The following is a 24,247-nucleotide window of genomic DNA, read 5'->3' as shown; positions in this document are numbered from 1 at the left end:
GAAGGATTCATCACTGAGCCTCAGTCACCAGGCCCTGAGAATGAATTACATTTGGTAACATCTCCCAGCTTAATGAATTTTCCACTGCCCAGTTTTTAAGAGATACTGAAAGGACATAACTGGACTATAGGCTGTGATTTCAACAACTGGGTTAGGCCGGTTCAGCAATTTCAAGAATGGAACTTTCCAAATGCCTGTTTTCTTATAATTGCAGAATAACATTAGCATATTTTAAAATCAGGTGCCATAGGGAACCACATTCAATGATCCTACAAAGCAGGGGTTAAACGGGAGGGCTGGACAGACATAGGGTCATGACCCTTGTGTTGCAGACTCGCTCTGCCGCAGTGTGAGGCTCCGTACCAGAACTACAGGGTAAACAAGTTTTCTTTCCTCTTTCTCCTCGTAGATCTGCCAGGTGCAAAACGTCCCTGACCCTGAGCAGCCATTCGCCACATGTTAGCCTAGGTGGCGACATGTCTGGCAGGATATTCAACGGCAGGAGCATCACAGCCGAGCTTGATCTTGTCTGAGGGTTGGGGGAGGGAGGGGTTACTAGCCAGTGACCAGGAACAGGAGCCACAGCTATTTCACTTGTGCTGAACCAAGACTTGCTGGGTATGACTGCAGGCACCCAACTGCTGCTCTATGGAGAATCAGCTATCAGCACAGAGCAGGAACTGAACCTGGGACCTTCCTGGTCTCTACAGCCCAGTGGGGGCGTAGTGGGGGTTCTGCCTTTCTTCAGACAGAATATGCTTGGTGTATGTGATGAAAGCACAAGCCACCCTTACCTGTGTATCCTATTTTCTCGAAGCTAAGCAGGTTGAAAATACTATTGTAGAGTTGCATCTCCTTCTTGTGGTTTTGGTCCATTTCATCCAGGATTTCCATCAGTTCGTTGCCGGTCTTGGTGGGGTGGCCACATTCTCCCTCGTGAGCAGTTAGCTCATGGAATGGCCCCTGCCACGGGCATCCGATCCGCTTGTATTTACACAGTGTCACTCTGGCATGGGGAGGGAGAAAATCAACGCAGCAGGTTAATAAATGGCATCTTAGTACTTACACAGTCACAAACAAAAAGAATGACAAACTTATAAGAACATCTTCTATAACACCTTTTACATGCTCAGGATGTCCAAATAACTCTATAGCCAAAGAAGAGTTTTGCATGCAGTTCTGGTCAACGCACTTTAGGAAGGAGGTGAGGGTCCTTGAGAAGTTGCAGAGATTTACCAGAATGGTTCCAGGGATGGGGGGAGGGTTTTAGTTACAAAGTTAGGTTGGACAAGCTGGGCTTGTTCTTCTTGGAGCAAGCAGGCTTTTTGGTGATTTGGACAAAAGGCATCCCGAACGGTCAAAATAAGTGACAATGCCTTCAAATTAGGAACAGTAAATCACTGTGGGGGGTCAGGGGGTATGGGGTGTTGAAAAGAGGAACAAAATGTTTAAGCAGCAAGCTGTTGTGAATGCATTACCTGAAAGGGTGGTGGAAGCAGAATAAATTAACAGTATCAAAAGGGAATTGGATAAATACTTGAAGGGAAAAATGACAGGGCTAGGGGGGAAGAACAAGGGAATGGGATTAATTGGATAGCTAGGGGTGTGAGGGGGGTGGCGGTGGTGGTGGTGGTGGGGGTTTGGGGGGAAACGGTGGGAGACCTGAGTAGGAGGTGAATTTGGAGAGTTGGTTGAAGGTGCGGTCAAAGAAGTAGGTATATGTTTATATTGATTTAGGTACGTGTGGTTAATAAAAGAAAGACTTGCTTTTCTATAGCACCTTTCATAATCTCAGGTTGTCCCAAAGCCAATGAAGCACTTTTGAAGTGTAGTCACTGTTGTAATGTAGGGACACATGACAGCCAATGTGCGCACAGTAAGGTCCCACAAATAACAACGTGATAATGACCAGATAATCTGTTTTGGCAATGTTGGAGAGCCAGCAGAACTTGTATGGTGAGGAGAGATAAAAGACCAGCACATTATCAGCTACGTTCTGGGTAAATTGTAAGTTACGGATGGTGCAGCTTGGGACAATGGTAAGGAAATTAAATAAATCAAGTCCCCAGAGAACGAAAAGCAGGCATGGAGGACCAGCACAGTGCCCAGTAAGGAGCTCTCGGCCCATTCCGCACTCTCTGTCACTGCAATCCAAGTTCTGTATTGGCTTCAATCATTCGTTCACTGCTTTCATTTTACAAAGGATTGTACAGAAATACACCATTCATCCATAACCCATCCACCATCCCACTCTGTACAGATTAACCCAACCACCATCTCACTCTGTACAGATTAACCCACCCACCATCCCACGTTGCACAGGTTAACCCACCCACCATTTCACGCTGTACAGGTTAACAAATCCACCATCTCACTCTGTACAGGTTAACCCACCCACCATCTCACTCTGTACAGGTTAATAAATCCACCACCTCACTCTGTACAAGTTAACAAATCCACCATCTCACACTGTACAGGTTAACCCAACCACCATCTCACTCTGTACAGGTTAACCCGCCCACCATCTCACTCTGTACAGGTTAACAAATCCACCATCTCACGAGGTACAGTTTAACCCAACCACCATCTCACTCTGTACAGGTTAACCCACCCACCATCCCACTCTGTGCAGGTTAACAAATCCACCATCTCATGCTGTACAGGTTAACAAATCCACCATCTCACTCTGTACAGGTTAACCCACCCACCATCTCACTCTGTACAGGTTAACAAATTCACCATCTCACTCTGTACAGGTTAACCCATGCATCTCATTCTGTACAAATTAACCCATCAACCATCTCACTGAGCACAGGTTAACCCAACCACCATTTCAGTCTGTACATGGTAACTCACCCATTGTCTAACTAAATGCAGGTTAACCCATCCATCTCACTCAGTACAGGTTAACCCATACAAAGTGAGATGGTGAATTGGGTTAACCTGTACAGAATGAGATGGTGGGTGGGTTAACCTAGATTACAGGGTGTACTCAGTGATAAAACAGATTGATTAACCTGTACTTAAGTGAGTTGATACAGAGAAGAATACCGAAAACAGAATTTGAAAGTCTAAACAACATGAAGAGTTGGAGGGAATCAACAAATCAATGAGAACCTTAACTCCAAGGAATGTAACCCAATGAATTCAGAGGGATAGTGACGAGATAGAGCGAGTCCATCTGTGACATTACCACACAAACTTTGCCAGTAACAAATAAATATCCTCTGGCTTTTGCTGTGTGATGCATCAAGCTACTTTAACAGCAAAGCAGGCATAATTCTTAGCTGTCAGGTTTTAAAAAATAAAAGCAGCTAACAACTTTTTACCACTCTTTTTTCACTTGTCTGTAAAAGCATGATGTTTCATAATATGGGCAAGCTGAGTGTAACAATAATAAACCTGGGATAAATGTTAGCGTTGTTGGCACTGGGGCCATTTAGTCAGACTGGTACATAAATGACTAAAAGTACTGGTGTGCAAGTCTGCATTTGTGATCTATTTTAAGTCCTGTAAATATAAGGCTTAGAGTTATTTCTATAACATATTGGTAATTAGAGCCTGAATTATACACTGAGCTTTACAGTATGTGATTTGACACTTCCTAGTTGAACTTACTTTTTATTCTCAGACTGTGGATGACGCTGGCAAGGCTGGTAATTATTGCCATCCCTAGTTGCCCTGAGAAAGTGTGGTGGGTCTTCTCCCTGAACAGTCAGAGGAACATAGGAAATAGGGGAGGAAAGGCCATTCGGCCCATCCAGTCTCCTGTGTCATTCAAACAAATGATCAGGGCTCATCACTCACATTCTCACATTCACTCACTCCCACCCTCACTCATCCACCCTCATACTCACTCTCATTCACTCTCACTCACTCACACCCACACTCACTCAATCATCCGCCCTCACGCTCACCCACCTGCACACTCACTAAATTGGCAGGGGTAGGTGCTTTGAGAGCAGAAGAGAGACCTGGAGCGAGGCCTGAGGCCTAGCAACACCCGAATGTGGCTGCCAGCCAGGGGAGGGCTGAGAACCGGGGTAACGTGGGGAGAATTGGAGGAATGCGAGGAGTGTGAGGGTGAGGGTGCATGAGAACGCTGATACTGGGAGTGAGCCAGACACACACACAGACACTCACCCTCTCACTCACTCTCACGCGCACACACACACACAGACACTCACCCATACACTCACCCTCTCTCCCTCACATGCACACCCTCACCCTTTATCTCACACATTTACACACCCTCACTCACCCTCTCTCACATACTCACACGCACTCACCCTCTTTCTCATACTCATCCATCCTTACACTCACCCACCCTCGCATTCATTCACCCACACTCACTCACCCTCTCACACAAACACACACACCTTTTATCTCACACACATGCAGTCACCCTCTCTCTCACACAAACACTTACCCTCTCTCTCTCACACTCATCTCCTCTTTCACATTCACACACGCTCTCACTCACCTATTTTCATACTCATTCACCCCTTCTCTCACATTCACACACTCACTCATCCACTCCCACCCTCACACTCACGAACACCAGACTTGCCCAAACTTTTTGTGTGGGGGGGGGCCACATTTCATTTTTTCTCATATTAGGGGGCCCGAAGAGCGAATTTCAGAAAGATACAGTTTGGCACAACATTAAACATGAATTTTTTTAAAAAGCTGATGTATGAAAAGAAACAACTTGATAAGCAAAAAAAAGTCACAACAATAAATTGATAATTAAAAAACGAGTAATAACTAAAGATGACCATTAGAATGTGGAAGGGTGAGAGTGTGTGTCCAGCTCACTCCCAGTCACAGGGTGCTCGCTCACTCACACACTGTGAGAGTGCCTGTTGCTGTGAGGGTGAGAGTGCATGAAAACCCTGATACTAGGAGTGAGCCAGACACTCACACACACATACACAGACATGCACCGTTCTCTCTCTCTCTCACATACACACACACACATACACACCTGCACAAACACGCACACTCACTCACCCTCTCTCCCTCACACACTCACCCTCTTTCCCACACTCATCCATCCTCACACTCACTCACCCACAACACTCAATCACTCACTCGCCCTCTCACGCACACACACACTTTTCCTCTCTCACACACACCCTTTATCTCACACACATGCAGTCACCCTCTCTCTCACACAAACACTTACCCTCTCTCTCACACTCATCTCTTTCACATTCACACACGCTCTCACTCACCTATTTTCATACTCATTCACCCCTACCACCTTCAAACTCACTCACCCAGCCTCACACTCACTCATCGTCAGTCACTCACCCACCCTCATACTCATTCACCCACCCTCACACTCACCCACTCTTACACTCACTCACCCATGCTCACACTCACTCACCCACCTTCTCACTCACATACTCAAGCTCACACTCACTCACTCGCACCTTCACATTCACTCACCCACCTTCACTCACTCAGAATCACAGAGTGCAGAAGAGGCCCTTTGGCCCATCGAGTCTGCACCGACATGTGAGAAACACCTGACCTACCTACCTAATCCCATTTACCAGCACTTGGCCCATAGCCTTGAATGTTATGATGTGCCAAGTGCTCATCCAGGTACTTTTTAAAGGATGTGAGGCAACTCAGGCAGCGCATTCCAGACCGTCACCACCCACTGGGTAAAAAAGTTTTCCCTCACATCCCCCCTAAACCTCCTGCCCCTCACCTTGAACTTATGCCCCTTTGTGACTGACCCTTCAACTAAGGGGAACAGCTGCTCCCTATCCACCCTGTCCATGCCCCTCATAATCTTGTACACCTCGATCAGGTCGCCCCCTCAGTCTTCTCTGCTCCAACGAAAACAACCCAAGTCTATCCAACCTCTTTTCAAAACTCTAATGTTTCATCCCAGGCAACATTCTGGTGAATCTCCTCTGCACTCACTCCAGTGCAATCACATCCTTCCTATAAAGTGGCAACCAGAACTGCACACAGTACTCCAGCTGTGGCCTCACCAAGGTTCTATACAACTCCAACATGACCTCCCTACTTTTGTAATCTATGCCTCGATTGATAAAGGCAAGTGTCCCATATGCCTTTTTCACCACCCCACTAACATGCCCCTCTGCCTTCAGAGATCTATGGACACACACACCAAGGTCCCTTTGTTCCTCAGAACTTCCTAGTGCCATGCCATTCATTGAATGCTTCCTTGTCAAATTACTCCTTCCAAAGTGTATCCCCTCACACTTTTCAGGGTTAAATTCCATCTGCCACTTATCTGCCCATTTGACCATCCCGTCTATGTCTTCCTGTAGCCCGAGACACTCAACCTCACTGTTGAGCGGAGGCCCCACGTGCTCCTGAGTCTCTCTACCTCCTCATGCTTCTGTGTTACCTGTGTTCGCTGCTCCTCCAATCACAGCCTGTTTCTCTCCCATGTTTGCTGCTCATAGGCTGAATATATGGGGACTGCTTCTCCAATCACAGGCTGAGAGAAACAGGCTGTGATTGGAGGAGCAGTCCCCTGCAGAAATCTTCAAACTCACTGAGCCACCTTATTGGCATTTTCCGGGGCCAACATAGAGGGGAATTGCGGCTCGGGGCCGTGGGTTAGACAAGCCTGTCTTATGCCATTTTTCCCACTATCCCCATATCCCTTGATGTCATTAATATCCAGAAATCTATCGATTTCTGTCTTGAACATGCTGAATGATTGAGCTTCCCCAGTTCTCTAGGATAGAGAATTCCAAGGATTTACCAACCTCAGAGTGAAGAAATTCCTCCTCATCTCAGTCTTGAATGGCCTGCCCCTTATTCTGAGACTGTATTACCTGGTTCTAGACTCACCAGCCAGGAAGAACTTCCTTTCCAAATCTACCTTGTCATATCGTGTAAGAATTTTGTAAGTTTCAATAAGATTATCTCTCATTCTTCGGAACTCTAGAGAATACAGGCTCAGTTTCCTCAAACTCTCATCATAAAACAATCCCGCTCTCCCAGGCATTTGTATGGTAAACCTCCGCTGCACTCCCTCTATGGAAAATACATCCTTCCTTAGATAAGGAGATCAAAACTGCACATAATACTCCAGATGCAGTCTCACCAAGGCTCTACAGAATTGCAGCAAGTGGTAATTGCAGTGGTGATGGTGCTCCCGAGCCATTAGAACGTGCAGCACAAAAGGAGGACATTCAGTTTATCATGTCTGTGCTGGCTCTTTGAAAGAGCTATCCATTTAAACCCACTCCCCTATGCTCTTTCCCCATAACCCTGCAAATGTTTCCTTCTCAAGTACTTCCTAATTTCCTTTTAAAAGTGACTATTTTGAATCTGCTTCCACCACCCTTTCAAGACAGTGCATTCCAGATCATCTCAACTCACTGTGTAGAAAAAAATTATCTTTATTTCCCCACTGGTTCTTTTGCCAATTATGTTAAATCTGTGTCCTCTGCTACTAGAAACAGGTTTTCCTTATTTACTCTATCAAAACACTTCATGATTTTGAACACCTCAATTACATCTTCCCCTTAACCTTCTCGACCAAGATATTTCCTTCTTGCCCATAGCAGGGAAAGTCCTAACACTCCTGAATCACCGACTTCCAGTGGCTGAGGAAATCTTCCCAGAGACACAGAGTGGCTTTAGACCTTCCAGAGGAACCTCTGACGTGGTCTTTGTTGACAGACAGGATTGTGCTCCAAAGATTTGAATGTCCAAGAAACTTCATCACAATCCTGTGACTACTTCATGAAGATATGACTGCAACGGTCTTGAATGGGAGATTGAAAACAGATGCCTTCAAAATCCCGACGGGGGTCAAGCAAGGCTGTGTGATAGCCCCACTACTATTTACAATCTACCTGGCAGCGGCTAGTCACTTCATCAAAGATCAAATGCCTGGCATGAGTATTAAATACCCACTAGATGGAAAACTCTTTAATCTCAGTTGCCTCCATACCAAAACTAGACTGACCACCATAAACATACATGATTTATAGTTTGCGAATGACTGCAGTGTTGTTGCCCAATGTGCACCAGATTTGCGAGTCACTCTCAATGTCTTCAATTCTGCATACAAGAAACAAGGTCTATCCTTGAATTTTGCCAAAACAAAACTCATATAACAACCCATACTTGGTCAGCTAAATATTCCACCTCCCATATATGTTGAAAGAGAGATTCTGGAATATGTTGAACACTTTCTATACTTTGGCAGCCACCTCTCTCAAAAGGCCACCATTGACGAGGAGATCCAACACTAGATCAGTTGCACCAGCTGAGCCTTCTACAAACTACAGCAGTCAGTGTTTGATAATAAAAGACCTCCGCAAGTCAACAAAAGTCCTAGTGTACACAGCAGTTGTCGTCACCACGCTGCTGTACTGCAATAAGGCTTGGGCTGTGTATCAGGGAACATAACAGTACTAGAGAAACTCCATCAGCAACGCTTCTGCTGCATCCTCCAGATTCAACTCGAGGACTGTCGAACAAATGCTAGAGTCTTTTTAAAGACAGATCCACAAGAATTCAGGCAAAACCCCTGCAAAATCAACTTCAATAGGCTGGAAACTGTGTCTGGACGGCTGAAAAGCGTCTCCCCTACCGGGTCAATTTAGCATTCAGTTTGAGCATGAGAAACTTGGGTTGGAAACAAATGTGCTAAACTTAAATAAGGGTAATTACAAAGGAATGAGGGCAGAGTTGGCTGGAGTGGACTGGGATAGGATTTTAGCAGAAAAAACAGTTGGTGAACAATGGCAGACTTTTAAGAAAATAGTTCATGACTCACAACAAAGATATATCCCAGTGAGGAGGAAGAGTTCAAGGAAGGGGATAAACCAACCATGGTTACCCAAGGAAGTTAAGGATAGTATCAAATTAAAGGAAAAGACACAATGTGGCAAAGATTAATGGTTAGCCAGAGGATTGGGAAAGTTTTAAAAACCAACAAAAGATGACCAAAAAATAATAAAGAGGGAGAAAATAAACTTTGAGGGTAAACTAGCAAGTAATATAAAAATGGACAGTAAGAGCTTCTTTAAATATATAAAAAAGAGAGAGACCAAAGTCCTTACAGAATGAAGCTGGGGAAATAATAATGGGGAACCAGGAAATGGCAGAGGAGTTGAATGAATACTTTGCTTCACTCTTCACAGTAGAATACACTAATAGCATTCCAATACTAAATAATCAGGGGGAAACAGAGGGGGAGGAAATAAATACATTAACTATCACTAGAGAAAAAGTACTAGGGAAACTAACGGGGCTAAAGGCCGATAAGTCCCTCTGTTGAAGGGACATACGGACTCGAAACGTTAACTGTGCTCCTCTCCACAGATGCTGCCAGACCGGCTGAGTTTTTCCAGGTATTTTTGTTTTTGTTTCCCCTGGACCTGATGGGTTACATCCTAGGATATTAAAGGAAGTAGCTACAGAGATAGAGGATGCACTGGTAGTGATCTTCCAAGAATCCTCAGAGTCTGGAAAAGTCCCAGAGGATTGGAAAACTGCCAGTGTAACACCCTTATTCAAAAAGGGACAGAGACAAAAAACAGGTAACTATAGGCCAGTTAGCATAACATCCATCATTGGAAAAATGTTAGAGTCTATTATAAAGGATGTCATAGCAGACCATTTAGAATTACATAATCTTATCAAGTAGAGTCAGCATGGCTTCATGAAGGGGAAATCATGCCTGACAAATTCATTAGAATTCTTTGAGGAGGTAACTAGCAGGATAGATAAAGGGGAACCAGTAGTTGTAATATATTTGGATTTCCAAAAGGTGTTCAACAAGGTTCCGCACATAAGGCTACTTAATAAGATAGGAGCCCATGGTGTTGGGGGTTGTATATTAGCATGGATAGAGGATTGGCTAACTAATAGAAGACAGAGAGTTGGGATAAGTGGGGGCATTTTCAGGATGGCAACCTGTAGCTAGTGGAGTGCCACAGGGATCATTGCTGGGGCCTCAATTATTTGCAATATATATTAATGACTTAGATGAGGGAAGTGAATGTACTATCGCTAAATTTGCCGATGATACAAAAATAGGCGGGAAGGCAAGTGGTGAGGATGACACAAGGAGTCTATAGAGGGAAACAGACAGGTTAGTGAGTGGGCAAAAAAGTGGCAGATGGAATATAATGTGGGAAAATGTGAGGTTATGCACTTTAGCAGGAAGAATAGAGAAGCTGAATATTATTTAAATGGAGAAAGACTGCAGAAAGCTGCAACAAAGAAGGATTTGGGGTCCTTGTGCATGAATCACAAAAATTTAACATACAAGTTCAATAGGTAATAGGAAGGCAAATGGAATGTTGGTCTTTATTTCAAAGGGAATGGAGTATAAAAATAGGGAAGTCTTGCTAAAACTGTATAAGACCACACCTAGAATACTGTGAACAATTTTGGTTCCCTTATCTAAGGAAAGGTATACTGGCATTGGAGGTAGTCCAGAGAGGGTTCACTAGGTTGATTCTGGGTATGGAGGGATTTTCTTATGAGGAGAGGTTGAGTAGGTTGGGTCTGTATTCATTGGAGTTTAGAAGAATGAGAGACGACCTTATTGAAACATATAAGATTCTTAGGGGGCTTGACAGGGTAGATGCTAAGAGGTTGCTTCCCCTGGTGAGAGAGTCTAGGGCCAGAGGGCATAATCTCAGAGTAAGGGGCCGCCCATTTAAACAGAGATAAGGAGGAATTTCTTCTCTCTGAGGGTAGTTAATCTGTGGAATTCTTTACTGCAGAGGGCTGTAGAAGCTGGGTCATTAAGTATATTCAAGGCTGAGATAGACAGATTTTTAATCAGTAAGGGAATCAAGGGTTATGGGGAAAAGGCAGGGAAGTGAAGTTGAGGTTTATCTGATCAGCCATGATCTCATTGAATGGCGAAGCAGACTCGATGGGCTGAATGGCCTACTTCTGCTTCTACGTCTTATGGTCTTGTTTTCTCAACTTTTAAGTGGTCAGTGTTCCAGGGAAGACAAAGAAAACGTTTCAAAGACACTCTGAAGCTCTCCGTGAAGTGTGGTAGGTGTGACTAAACAAAATACTTACTTCTAAATCGGCGGTCGGGGCTTAGGGCCTTCTGTGCATGCGCCGGCCGGGAAGTGGTTGCACATGCACAGTTCAAGCTTTTTTCGTTTTCGTATTTTGCGCATGCACCGGCCAGAGGATGACCACATATACGTAGTTAGTGATTTTTCTTGTCTTTTGTGCAGTTCGTTTCTTTAGCTCTTTAGGCCGGGAGTCGGTCCTGCATGCTTGTGCAGGAGAAGAAAAATAAAAGTGAAACAGCACAAAACTGCAGGTCAGGTAAGCTGAAGAGAAGCGCCATTGTAGGCAAGGTGTCCCAGGGAACAGAACACGGGGAGGGGGATGGGGAGAAGGTCCCAAACCAAGAAGGTCGTCTCAAACAAGGAAGTGGGACAGAAAGAGGGCCCAAAAGACAGTCCCAGGTAAGGGACAAGGGCGCATATCAGAAACAGATCCTGTTAAGTAAAGTTGAAAAGAGCAGAGCAATAGATTCTGATTTAACGAGAGACAGCTGCAGGGGGCAGACTTGAAGCAAAGTGGGTTCAAGAGAAGCCTGAAGATCCAAGACGGCAGCTGAAGGCTGGGGACTCCATGCTGTGGGCTGTAAGAACAAAGGCACCCCTTTGGAGTAATGGTGTTCTGCTTGGCATGGCCAAAAATCTTAATATGTTGTTGGAAGGTGAAGCTTGAGTGTACGCGGAGGTCCAGAGGAAAGGAATCTCAGAAGGCGAGATTGAAACCCTGATTGAAGCCGTCCAAGTGGGAACGATGTTTGAAGTGAATTCTAAGGAAAGTTCTTCAAATGAGGCAATTGAAAACCCGTGAGAGAGTTTCAGTGAGACTGGTTGGCTCACGGTGTGACAAGCATCTGGGTGGTTTGTTGAGAAATTCATAGCATCTGCTTTGGTCACATCTGTCATTTACCTTGGAGTGTGGTGTGTCTGAATACAGTTCACCAGTTGGTTCACATGTACTGTATATTTACGCTGAATATTAGAATATAAGATAGATATTATAAATTGTAATATCTTTCAGAACTTATGTGTGTCTATAAAGATATAGCTGAGATTGTAACACAGTATTGACATCAATGACCAAGAGGAGCTTGCTAACAATCGTTCAAAATGGTGACATCTTGTCTATCAAGCTGCATCACATCTTGAGTCATACCGCCTTAATGAGGCAGAGTGACAGCAGAGAAGGAAAGAAAGGAAAGCATATCGTTCACTCTAGATCTCACTACCTCGAAGGACATCCTGCCCTATATGCTCAAAGATCTATGGGTCTAGAATTGGCCTGTTCAGTCACATGAAAACCAATGGCAGGAATGTGTGATACTGAGTTGGCATCATCCTTGAATTAAGGGACAGCCAATAAATCTTCTCTGCTCGAAGGAGAACAACCCCAGTTTCTCCAGTCTCTCCATATAACCAAAGTTCCCTATTCCTGGTTCCATTCTAATAAATCGCCTCTAAAATTTTTCTAAGCTCTTAAGCAGGAGATTCTAGGATATTGACCCAGTGACAAGGAAGGAGCAGTATTATTATGTAAGGAATGTTATGTAAGGAACCTCATAGCTAATGGTGTTCCCATGACCTTGCTGGGGTATATTGAGTTTTGGTACATATTACAGCCACAATGCATCAGGTGTGAAGAGGATATTGAGCTTGCTGTGTATTTTAAGCCAACTGCTCCCACCTGTTGTTGAGTTCTTCAGTGTTGTTCTGTATGCACCCATCCAGGAAAGCAGTGACCATTCCCTAACATTCACGATTCAGCAAAAGCACCTGGGTTCGAAGCCTGGGTAAGCTTCTCCTCTCAGGCACAAATGAAAGTGAGACTTTTATCCACGCTGAACATTGATAAAATGGGAGGGCCACTGTGCCTGGGGCTTCTCTTTACCTGCTCAGGCACCAATTAAAAATGTTCAAGCGAGGCTCTCTGTGGAGAGTAGCACAGAAGGTTGGCATGGCAGGGGGAGGACTTGGTTATCTATCCTTCAGAACAACCATGCTCCCAAATGAATGAAAGAAGTAGTGGAGGATGAATGGCCTCTTCCTGTTCCTATCCTTCTCTCTAGAATGGGGTTGATTTGTTATTAAGAGTTTGGTTCCATGGCGGCAGGCCCTCCTGCTAACTTGGCCACGAACCCAATTCATTTGGGAATCTCCACAGTGGCATCAGGCCATTCAGCCTTACAAGGCATCACAGCTGAGCTCAATTCTGTCTCTCACTTAATGTCTACACACATAGTCCAGTGGAGAGTATCTGGATAGAGATCAGGAAACCTGCCTTCAGAGACTGAACCGTACCAGATCTGGAGCCCAGTAGCAAAGGGGGCTTAAAGAAGAAAGAAGTAATTTTGAAAGTGAGGAAGTATGCTTAGAAATTTGATTATTTTGAAATTCACAGTGCTGGAGGAATCATGAGATCTAACAATTTTAAGGCAAGTAGAGAGTGAGGTGTGAATGGTGGAGGGAGTGTGAGAAGGGAAGAACAAGAAGAAAAGGTCTGTGATAAAAGTGGAAGGCAGGGGAGAGTAAAAGATTTCATGGTGCAAAGCCAAAGGGTGCATAATGGGACAAATAAAGAAACAACAGATGTGTGTAGAGTTGGTATGAATCGCAGAAAGATGAGCAGCTGGTGTCCCAAGCAAGAACAAGAGAAAATGAGAATAGAACCAAAACCTGCAAAGATAAAGGAAACAAAACAAGAACACAGGCTTTGGTCTGAATCTTGAGCTCAACGTTGATTCTGGAAGGCTATGAAGTGTCTGAGGTGCTGTTTCTCGAACTTACATTGAACTTCACTGGAGCATTGCAGGAGGCCAGAGACAGACCATAAATCTCTGCCCCCATTTTGTTTCTTTGTTCTTTGCATGTTTTGGTTTTCCTCTCGTTTTTCTCATGTTTTTGCTTTTGGACACTAGCTGTTCATCATTCAGCCTTTCACACCTCCTCCAGACACATCTTTTGTTTCTTTCCCATTCCCACTCCCTTTGGACTTGCATCAACTGTTTCTGTCATTTAGCCTCTCCTGCCTTCCACCCTATCACAGACCTTCCATTTTGTTCTTTTTCCATCCTTTTCTCATCACTCGCTTAAAACCTATTACATTTCTAACTTTTCCCAGTTCTGATGAAAGGTCACCAATATTCATTGTTTTTCTCTCTCCACAGCTGCTGTCTAATCTGCTGAACATTTTCGATTTTTAAGTTCAAATTTCCAGCATCTGCAATTGCACAGAGATAATGATGTAAGGTAAAAGGAGGTGGTAATGGGACATTTTTTGTTTATTATTGGGAAGTGGGTGTTGCTGGCTGCTCCAGTATTTATTGCCCATCCCTAATTGTCCTTGAGAAGGTGGTAGTGAGGTACCTTCTTGAATTGCTTCAGTCTATGAGGTGTAGGTATACCCACAATACAGCTAGGGAGGGAGTTCCAGGATTTTGACTCAGCGACAGTGAAGGAACAGTGAGATAGTTGAAGTCAGGATGGTGAGTGGCTTGGAGGGGAACTTCCAGGTGGTGGCGTTCCCATGCATCTGCTGCCCTTGTCCTTATAGATGGTATATCTCATGGGTTTGGAAGGTGCTGTCTAGGGAGGCTTGGTGAGTTCCTGCAATGCATCTTGTAGATGGAAGGCACTGTGTCTCGGTGGTGGAGGGAGTGAATGTTTGTGAATGTGGTGCCAATCAATTGGGCTGCTTTGTCCTGGATGGTGTCAAGCTTCTTGAGTGTTGCTGAAGCTGCACATAGCCAGGCAAGTGGGGAGTATTCCATCACACTCCTGACTTGTGCCTTGTAGATGGTGGACAGGCTTTGGGGAGTCAGGAAGTGAGTTACTCGCTGTAGGGTTCCCAGCCTCTGATCTGCTCTTGTAGCCACAGTATTTATATGGCTAGGCCAGTTCAGTTTCTGGTCAATGGTAACCCCCAAGATGTTGATAGTGGGAGATTCAGTGATGGTAATGCCACAGATGAGCTGTAAATAATTACAGCAGAACCATTACGAGCCCCTTTTGCCTTGTATCCAAATCCCATCACAACGGGGTTTTTGTTCGTTCCCCTGTCCCTTCCACTTTTTTTATAATAAAAACAGAAAATGATAGAAAAACTCAGCAGGTCTGGGCAGCATCTGTGGGGAGAGAAAGAGTTAACATTTCAAGTCCAAAATGACTGATTTTCAAAATCAGCCACTTCTGTTCATGCCTCTGTATTTGCTTAAAACCTGTTGAATCACTAACTTCTTCCAGTTCTGATGAAAGGTCATTCACCTGAAACCTGAACTGTTTTTCTCTGTCCATATATATTGCTGAATATTTGCCATATTTTCTGTTTTTATTTCAGAGTTCCAGCATTTGTAGCACTTTGCTTTTATTGTAGGAAGTCTAGCATATATGTTAAGAGACTAATGATCCAGAGAATGAAAGCTCAAATTCCACAATGGCAGTTTGAGAATTTGAAGTCAGTCTACAAAATCTGGAAATAAAAGTAGTAAGTGTTCTCTGCTTTGGGAATATGTTTGTACCAGTAGCAAGATGCCATAAAGGATGAAAGGTGAGGTCCCAGCATATGACACCTGTTTGGGAATAGGGAAGATAACTTGGTTCTGGAAGCAGTGTGAGTGAAGTGCCAGCATCCAGGAAAGGAGATCCAGGATCCAAGACAACGATAGGATGGGATCCCAAGGTCATTGATATGTTGCTTCTGCTGATCAGGGAATCTAAAACACGGAGAGTGGGGTGGGGCACAGTCTCAGGATAAGGGGCCAATCATTTAGGACTGAGATGAGGCAAAATTACTTCTCTCAAAGGGTTGTGGATCTTTGGAATTATGTACCCCAGTGGGCTGTGGATGCTCCATCGTTCCAAGTATATTTCAGGCTGAGATAGATACATTTTTGGCCTCTCAGGGAATCAAGGATATAGGGAGCAGGTGCAAAAGTGGGGTTGAAACTCAAGATCAGCCGCGATCATAATGAATGACTGTGCAAGCTTGACAGGTCATATGGTCTACTCCTGCTTCTATTTCATGTGTTCTCGAACAACCAGAAACCTGTCAGATTGTTGTAAAATACAGGATATAGAGAGCGGAGGAAGGTCCTGGCTTGGCTGGTGATCACCCTGGGGTTCTTTCAGCATGTATGGGGGAGGGAAGAGTGAGGGAGAAAGTGTGGCAGTATATCTGCAGTCTCATGGAATTGTAGGACAGGTATCAGGATATGGCTGTAGTGGAAAGAGGGGGCGGGGTGTCCCACGGTCCGAGGACACTGAAAAATAGAAAGGGTTCTCTGCATTGGGAATGTTTATATTTATAGGATGCCATAAAGGAGGAGAGGTGAGGTTCCAGCATATAGCAGGTTATTCTGTTCTGCTGGACTGGAAATTTAAAATAAATTATATCAAACAGCCAAAAAGCATTTGCAAGTAAGCCTTCTAGCGTAATAACTATGGATAAAATGTACTTCTCCCAATAACAAGGTAATGCATGCTGTGTCTCCAATAACCATCACAACCTGAACCATCTCTTCTTCAAAGGCAGGCCACTGTTAGTTTTCCCTGCCAATATTTGATTCATCTGGCTCCTTGCCTTTTTCCATAGCTAACCTAATCTTTAGATACTATGATTACTGTCCTCTAAATGCTCTCCTACTGATACTTGATCCACTTGACCCACCTCATTCCCCAGAACCAAATCTAACAATACCTCCTTCCTCACTGGACTGGAGATACAATGATCTAGAAAATTTTCCTGAACAGCCTTCAGAAACCCTTACCCCCCTTTGCCTTTTACACTATTACTATCCCAGTCTATATTAGGATAACTTAAGTCCCTTATTATAACGATCCAAAGTTTTTGCTTTTTCTTTGTTCTTTCATAAGATGTGAGCATCACTGACAAGAGCAGCATTTGTTGCCCATCCCTAATTGCCCTTGAACTGGCTCAGTAGGCCATTTCAGCGGAAAAGAGTCAACCATAATTGTTCTCATTAGAGCGACGGAGATTGAGGGGCGACTTGATAGAAGTTTACAAAATTATGAGTGGCATGGACAGAGTAGATAGTCAGAAGCTTTTTCCCAGGGTGGAAGAGTCAATTACTAGGGGGCATAGATGTAAGGTGAGAGGAGAAAACCATAGAGATGTGCAGGGCAAGTTTTTTACGCAGAGGGTAGTGAGTGTCTGGAATTCGCTGCCAGAGGAGGTGGTGGAAGCAGGTACGATAGTGGTGTTTAAGAGGCAGCTTGACAAATACATGAATAGGATGGGAATAGAGAGATACGGACCCTGGAAGTGCAAAATGTTTTAGTTGACAGGCAATATGATCGGCCCAGGCTTGGAGGGCCGAAGGGCCTGTTCCTGTGCTGTACTTTTCTTTGTTCACATTGCTGTGGGTCTGGAGTCACATGTAGGCCAAGACTAGATAAGGATGGCAGATTTCCTTCCCTAAAGGACATTAGTGAACGAGATGGGTTTTTATGACTATCAATGATAGTCATGGTCATCATTACTGAGACTAGCTTTCAATTCCAGATTTATTAATTGAACTTCAATTCCGCAAACTGGGATTTGAACCGGTATCTCCAGAGCTTTAGTCTGGGTCTCTGGATTACTAGTCCAAAGACATTACCACCACGCCATCATCTCCCCATAAGGTGGATTGTGAACCGCCTTCTTGAACTACTGCAGTCCATCTGGTGTTCGTACACCTACCAAGAAGGAGATCCAGGATTTTGATCCAGCGACAGTGAAGGAACAGTGACATAGTTCCAAGTCAGGATGGTGTGTGACTTTGAAGGGAACTTGCAGGTGGTGGTGTTCCCATGTGTCTGCTGCCCTTGTTCTTCTCAGAGGTAGCGGTCGTGGGTTTGGAAAATGCTGTCAAAGAAGCTTTGGCAAATTGCTGCAGGTTTGGAAAATGCTGTCAAAGCCTTGGCAAATTGCTGCAGTGCATCTTGTAGATGGTACACACTGCTGTCCCTGTGCATTAGTACTGGAGGGAGTGAATGTTTAAGAATGTGGAGGGGATGTCAATCAAGCGGGCTGCTTTGTCCTGAATGGAGTCAAGCTTCTTGAGTGTTGTTGGAGCTGTACTCATCCACGTGAGTGGAGAGTTTTCCAACACACTCCTGTGCCTCGTAGATGGTGGACAGGCTTTGGGGTGTCAGCAGAATTCCCAGCCTCTGACCTGTTCTTGTAGCTACAGTATCTTTGTGGCTAGTCCAATTAGGTTCCTGGTCAGGTTGTTGACGGTGGCGGATTCAATGACAGTAATGCCATTGAATGCGAAGGGGGGGATGATTAGATTCTCTCGTTCCAGATTGTCATTGCCTGGCACTTATGTGGCGTGAATGTCACTTGCCGCTTACCAGCCCAAGCCTGAATGTTGTCCAGGTCTAGCTGCATATGTACATGAACCTCTTAAGTATGAGGAGTCGCAAATGGTACATTGCGCAATCATCATTGAACATCTCCATTTCTGACCTAATGACAGAAGGAAGATCATTGAAGAAGCAGCTGAAGATGCTTGGGCCTAGGACATTACCCTGAAGAAATCGCACCCCCCACCCCCAACGGTTCTCATCAGCTTCAATTTTGAAGGGGCTCCTTGATGTCACACCCTGTCAAATGTTGCCCTGCTGTCAAGAACAGTCACTCTCACCTCACCTCTTCAGTTCAGCCCTTTTTGTCCATGTTTGAACCAAGGCAGTAATGAGGTCAGGAGGTCTGACGGAACCCCAGCTGAGCATCAGTGAATAGGCTATTGTAATTGCCTTTTGATAGCAGTGTCAATGACACGCTCTATCACTTTGTGGATAATCGAGAGACCACCGAATGGGGCGATAATTGGCCGGGTTGGATCTGCCCTACGTTTTGTGGACAGGATATAGCTGGGCAATTTTCCACATTGTCAGGTAGATGTCAGTGTTGTAGCTTTACTGGAGTAGCTTGGCTAGGGGTGCAGCTAGTGCTGTAATTTCCTTGCAAGTTTGTTCCTCTAAATTCTTTTCACCAGTTGGTGGCCTTTTGAATACACCCAGTAGTGTAATGGTACCTCTATTGTTTCTTTGCTCCAACACAACATATTCTGTTCTTGGACCCCTCCAGGACATTACCTCTCCAGTACTGTAATATTCTTCTTAATCAATACTGCCATCCCTCCTCCTTTCTTTTCTTCCCTATCTTTCCTGAACACCTTATATCCAGAAATATATAATACCCAGTCCTGCCCTTTTTTGAGCCAGGTTTCCGTGATCAGTACATCATATTCTGCTGTGTCTGTTTGCACCTGCCGATTATCAACCTTATTTACCACACTCCATGCATTCACGTACATGTACCGTAAACATAGTTTAGCTTTTATTGCATTCCCCCTTACTCTGACCCTGCCTAATGTCTTCCTATTTCTTACTGTAGTGCTATCTGTCTCTCCCAGTTCTTTTTGCACCTTGGTTTTCCTTTCTAGGTATGTCTAGAGCTGTAAATGGCAGGATCCTGAATAGTTGCCGTCCAAAAGCAAGGGAAAGGAAATAAGAGGAATGAGAGGGAAAAAAAACCCACAGCAACGTGGCTGACTCTTAAATGCCCTCTGAGCAAAGGCAATTAGGGGGTGCACAATAAATGCTGGCCTAGCCAGCGACACCCATATCCCATTAATGAATTTTTAAATTTAGAGACGACCACATTGCGAACACTGAATATAATACATAAATACAGTATACTAATTTTTTTAAAAATTCATTCACATGATGTAGGCATCACTGGCTAGGCCAGCATTTGTTGTCCATCCTTAGATGCCCTTGAGGTAGTGGTCATGAGCCACCTTCTTGAACTGCTGAAGTCCATTTGATGTAGGTACACCCACAGTGCTGTTAGAGGGAGTTCCAGGATTTTGACCCATTGATAGCGAAGGAGCGGCAATGTATTTCCAAGTCAGGATGGTGAGTGGCTTGGAGGGGAGCTTATAGGTGGTAGTGGTCCCATGCATCCTCTACCCTTGCCTTCAAGGTGGTAGAGGTCGTGGGTTTGGAAGGTGCTGTTGAAGGAGCCTTGGTGAGTTGCTGCAGTGTATTTTGAAGATGCTGCACACTGTTGGCACTGTACATCAGCAGTGGAGGGGATGCCATAACAATTCTTTGATTCTGTGTCAAGTTTCCTTGATGTTGTGGAGCTGCACTCATCCAGGCAAGTGGAAAGAATTCCATGACACTCCTGACTTCTGCCTTGTAGATGGTAGCCAGGCTTTGGGAAGTCAGGAAGTGAGTTATTCACCACAGGATTCCCAGCCTCTGACTTGCTCTTGTAGCCACAATATTTATACAGCTGGTTTAGTTGTGCTTCTCGTCAATGGCAACCTCCAGGATGTTGATTTAGTGATGACAATGTCATTAAATGTCATGGGGAGATTGCTAGATTCTGTCTTGTTGGAGATGGTAATTTTTGGCACTTGGATGGTGCGAATGTTACTTGCCACTTATCATTATCCAAGCTCAATGTTGTCCAGGCCTAACTGCATATGGACACATACTTCAGACGCTGAGGAGTTGTGAATGGTGAACATCGTGCAATCATCAGCAAACATCCCCACTTCTGACCTTATGTTGAGGTAAGGTCATTAATGAAGCAGCTGAAGATGGCTAGGCCTAGGACACTGTCCTAAGGCACTCTTGCAGTGATGCTCCATGATTGAGATGTTTGACCTCCAACAACCACAACCGTCTTTCTTTATGCTAGATATGACTTCAACCAAGTGCAGAGTTTTGCCCCTGATTCCCATTGACTTGCAGTTTTGCTAGGGCTCCTTCATGCTACACTTGGCTTGATGTCAAGGGGAGAAACTCACCTCTTGAGTTCAGCTCTTTTGTCCATGTTTAGACCAAGGCTGTAAATAGGTCAGAAAATGAGTGGCTTTCGTGGAACCCAAACTGAGCATCAGTGGAAGATTATTGCTGAGTAAGTGCCATTTGATAGCACTACCAACGACACCATCCATCCCTTTGCTGATGATCGAAATTAGACTGATGAGGCAGTATTAGCTGGGTACGTCCTGCTTTTCGCTGACAGAAGTGAAAGAAGTATAAGTAAATCAGTGTTTCACCCGGAAGGAGTGTTTTGGGCATTGGTAAGCAGAGTGCTGAATCTCTTGAGCTTTCACTGAAAAGTGCAATAGGAAGGGGAGGAGTTGTTGGGATGATTGAAGAGTGGAGCAGGATACTGCGGAAGGAATAGTCAAGTACTTAAGTACTCAAGTCCCCACGACTTGAACCTACAAGTTTCTAATGGTTGGTGGGGTGGGTGTGTGTGCTACCTCTGTGCCATATCTGCCAAGATTCTTTTGTTTCTCTCCTATCTCCCCTCATGCCCTCTCCAAGCTCTTCCTGTCCATGACACCCACCTACTGTTCCCCTGACCCTTTTCCCACTGAACTGATCACCTAAACTTACTGTCCTGGCACCCATGTTAGGTAACATTGTAAATGGTTCTCTTTCTTTATTTGCTACCCTTTTCTCTTTAAATCTGCTGTAATCACCCACCTCCTCAAAAATCAACCCTTGACCAGTCCATCCTTGCAAACTACTGTCCCATCTCCTACCTCCCTTTCCTTTCCAAAGTCCTTGAATGTGTTGTCACCTCCAAAATCTGATTCCTTTTTTCCTGGCACTCCATGTTTGAATCCGTTCAACCCGGTTTCCTCCCTTGCAGTTTGTAAAATCACAAATGACATCTTAGGTAACTGTGACAAAGGTAAACTTTCCCTCCTCAACCAGCCTGCAGCCTGTGTCACAGTTGACCGACACTATCCTCCTCTAATAGTCTCTCCACTGGATGGGACTGCTTTCACCTGGTTCAATTCTTATCTATCTGACCGTAGCCAGAGAATCACTTGCAATGGTTTCTCTTCCCACTCCCACATTGTTACCTCTGGCTTCTGCTAAAGATCTATCCTTGGTTCTGTCTTATTTCTCATCTGTCTGCTGTCCCTCAGCGACATCATCCGAAGCCACAGCGCTAGTTTTCACATGTAACCTGAAACACCCAACTCTACCTCACCACTACCACTCTTGACTTCTCCACTATTGCTAAATTATTAGTCTGCTTATCTGACATCCAGTATTGGATGAGCACAAATTTCCTCCAATTAAATACTGAGAAGACTGAAGTCATTTTCTGTGGTCCCTGTTCCAAACTCCATTCCCTAGCTATTGATGTCAACCCTCTCCCTGGCAGCAGTCTGAGATTAAGCCCATCTGTTTGCAACCTTAGTGTCACATTTGATCCCAAGATAAGCTTCTGACCACAAATTCATGCTATCACTAAGACCCCCAATTTCCAACTCCACGATACCACCCGGTTTTGTCTGCCTCAGCTCATCTGCTGTTTTTGTCACCTCAGACTCAACTTTTCTAATGCACGACTGGTTGGTCTCCTACATTCCACCCTCCCTAAACTTGAGGTCATCCAAAACTCTGCTCCTTGTGTCAACTCACACCCAATCCCATTCCCCTATCACCTTATGCTCACTGGCTACAGTGACTCTTGGTCAAGCAACGCCTTGATGTAAATTACTCATCCTTGTTTTTAAATCCCGCCACGTCCTCACCTCATAACCAAGCTCTTAAAGCAATATTTGAAGCAGGAGAGAGAGTGGGATCGTTGTGACATTCTCGAGGTGATGTGTAACACAAACATACCATGTGTACAAGACCAAAACAGAATTACCTGGAAAAACTCAGCAGGTCTGGCAGCATTGGCGGAGAAGAAAAGAGTTGACGTTTCGAGTTCTCATGACCCTTCAGCAGAACTGAGTAAAGTTAGGAGAGGGGTGAAATATAAGCTGGTTTAAGGTGGGGGGTGGGGTGGGGGGAGAGAATTTGTGGGGGTGGGGGGGTGGTGGTTGTGGGGATAAGCAAGCAGTGATAGGAGCAGATAATCAAAAGATGTCACAGACAAAGGAACAAAGGCGTGTTAAAGGTGGTGATATTATCTAAGAGAATGTGCTAATTAAGAATGGATGGCAGGACACTCAAGGTACAGCTCTAGTGGGGGTGGGGTGGAAAGACTGACAGGGCATTACAGTTATAGATTTAAAAATAATGGAAATAGGTGGGAAAAGAAAAATCTATATAAATTATTGGAAAAAACAAAAGGGAGGGGGAAGAAACGGAAAGGGGGTGGGGATGGGGGAGGGAGTTCAAGATCTAAAGTTGTTGAATTCAATATTCAATCCGGAAGGCTGTAAAGTGCCTAGTCGGAAGATGAGGTGCTGTTCCTCCAGTTTGCGTTGGGCTTCACTGGAACAATGCAGCAAGCCAAGGACAGACATGTGGGCAAGAGAGCAGGGTGGAGTGTTAAAATGGCAAGCGACAGGGAGGATTGGGTCTTTCTTGCGGACAGACCGCAGGTGTTCTGCAAAGCAGTCGCCCAGTTTACGTTTGGTCTCTCCAATGTAGAGGAAACCGCATTGGGAGCAACGAATGCAGTAGGCTAAGTTAGGGGAAATGCAAGTGAAATGCTGCTTCACTTGAAAGGAGTGTTTGGGCCCTTGGACGGTGAGGAGAGAGGAAGTGAAGGGGCAGGTGTTGCATCTTCTGCGGGGGCATGGGGAGGTGCCATAGGTGGGGGTTGAGGATTAGGGGGTGATGGAGGAGTGGACCAGGGTGTCCTAGAGGGAACGATCCCTACGGAATGCCGCCGGGGGGGTGAAGGGAAGATGTGTTTGGTGGTGGCATCATGCTGGATTTTGCGGAAATGGCGGAGGATGATCCTCTGAATGCAGAGGCTGGTGGGGTGATAAATGAGGACAAGGGGGACCCTATCATGTTTCTGGGAGGGAGGAGAAGGCATGAGGACGGATGCGCGCGAGATGGGCCGGACACGGTTGAGGGCCCTGTCAACGACCTTGGGTGGAAAACCTCGGTTAAGGAAGGAGGAGGACGTGTCAGAGGAACTGGTTTTGAAGGTAGCATCATCAGAACAGATGCGACGGAGGCGAAGGAACTGAGAGCAAAACAGTCAAAAAGCAGCAATTTCAAAGCTATTTCTTCCTCAGTTAAACCCATTCTTTAGTTTGAAGAGCAGCAACAAGTCCAAAGTTAAAGTCACTGTTTGCTAAGCCTGAGAAAGTTCCACTTTAGGTTAAGATTCATTATTAGAAAATTTAAGGTTAAAAAATAAACACAGCACAGTTCTGTGGAGAGAATGCATGTTACAA

The 24,247-nt window shown here is 44.8% G+C and overlaps 1 protein-coding gene across 2 annotated transcripts in view; it reads right to left on the bottom strand.

Moving 5' to 3' along the window:
* The window catches only part of zftraf1 (zinc finger TRAF-type containing 1), a 146,638-nt gene that overhangs the window by 25,146 nt on the left and 97,245 nt on the right, over nucleotides 1–24,247 (bottom strand). For both annotated transcript variants that reach the window (XM_078536169.1, XM_078536166.1), the window contains exon 3: nucleotides 795–1,006. In XM_078536169.1, coding sequence (XP_078392295.1) covers nucleotides 795–1,006 — 212 coding nt within the window. The remainder of the gene's footprint in view (nucleotides 1–794; nucleotides 1,007–24,247) is intronic.

The sequence above is a fragment of the Cetorhinus maximus genome, chromosome 3 (assembly GCF_964194155.1).
Source record: "Cetorhinus maximus chromosome 3, sCetMax3.hap1.1, whole genome shotgun sequence".
Taxonomy (NCBI): domain Eukaryota; kingdom Metazoa; phylum Chordata; class Chondrichthyes; order Lamniformes; family Cetorhinidae; genus Cetorhinus; species Cetorhinus maximus.
This window is presented reverse-complemented; position numbering and strand designations above follow the sequence as displayed.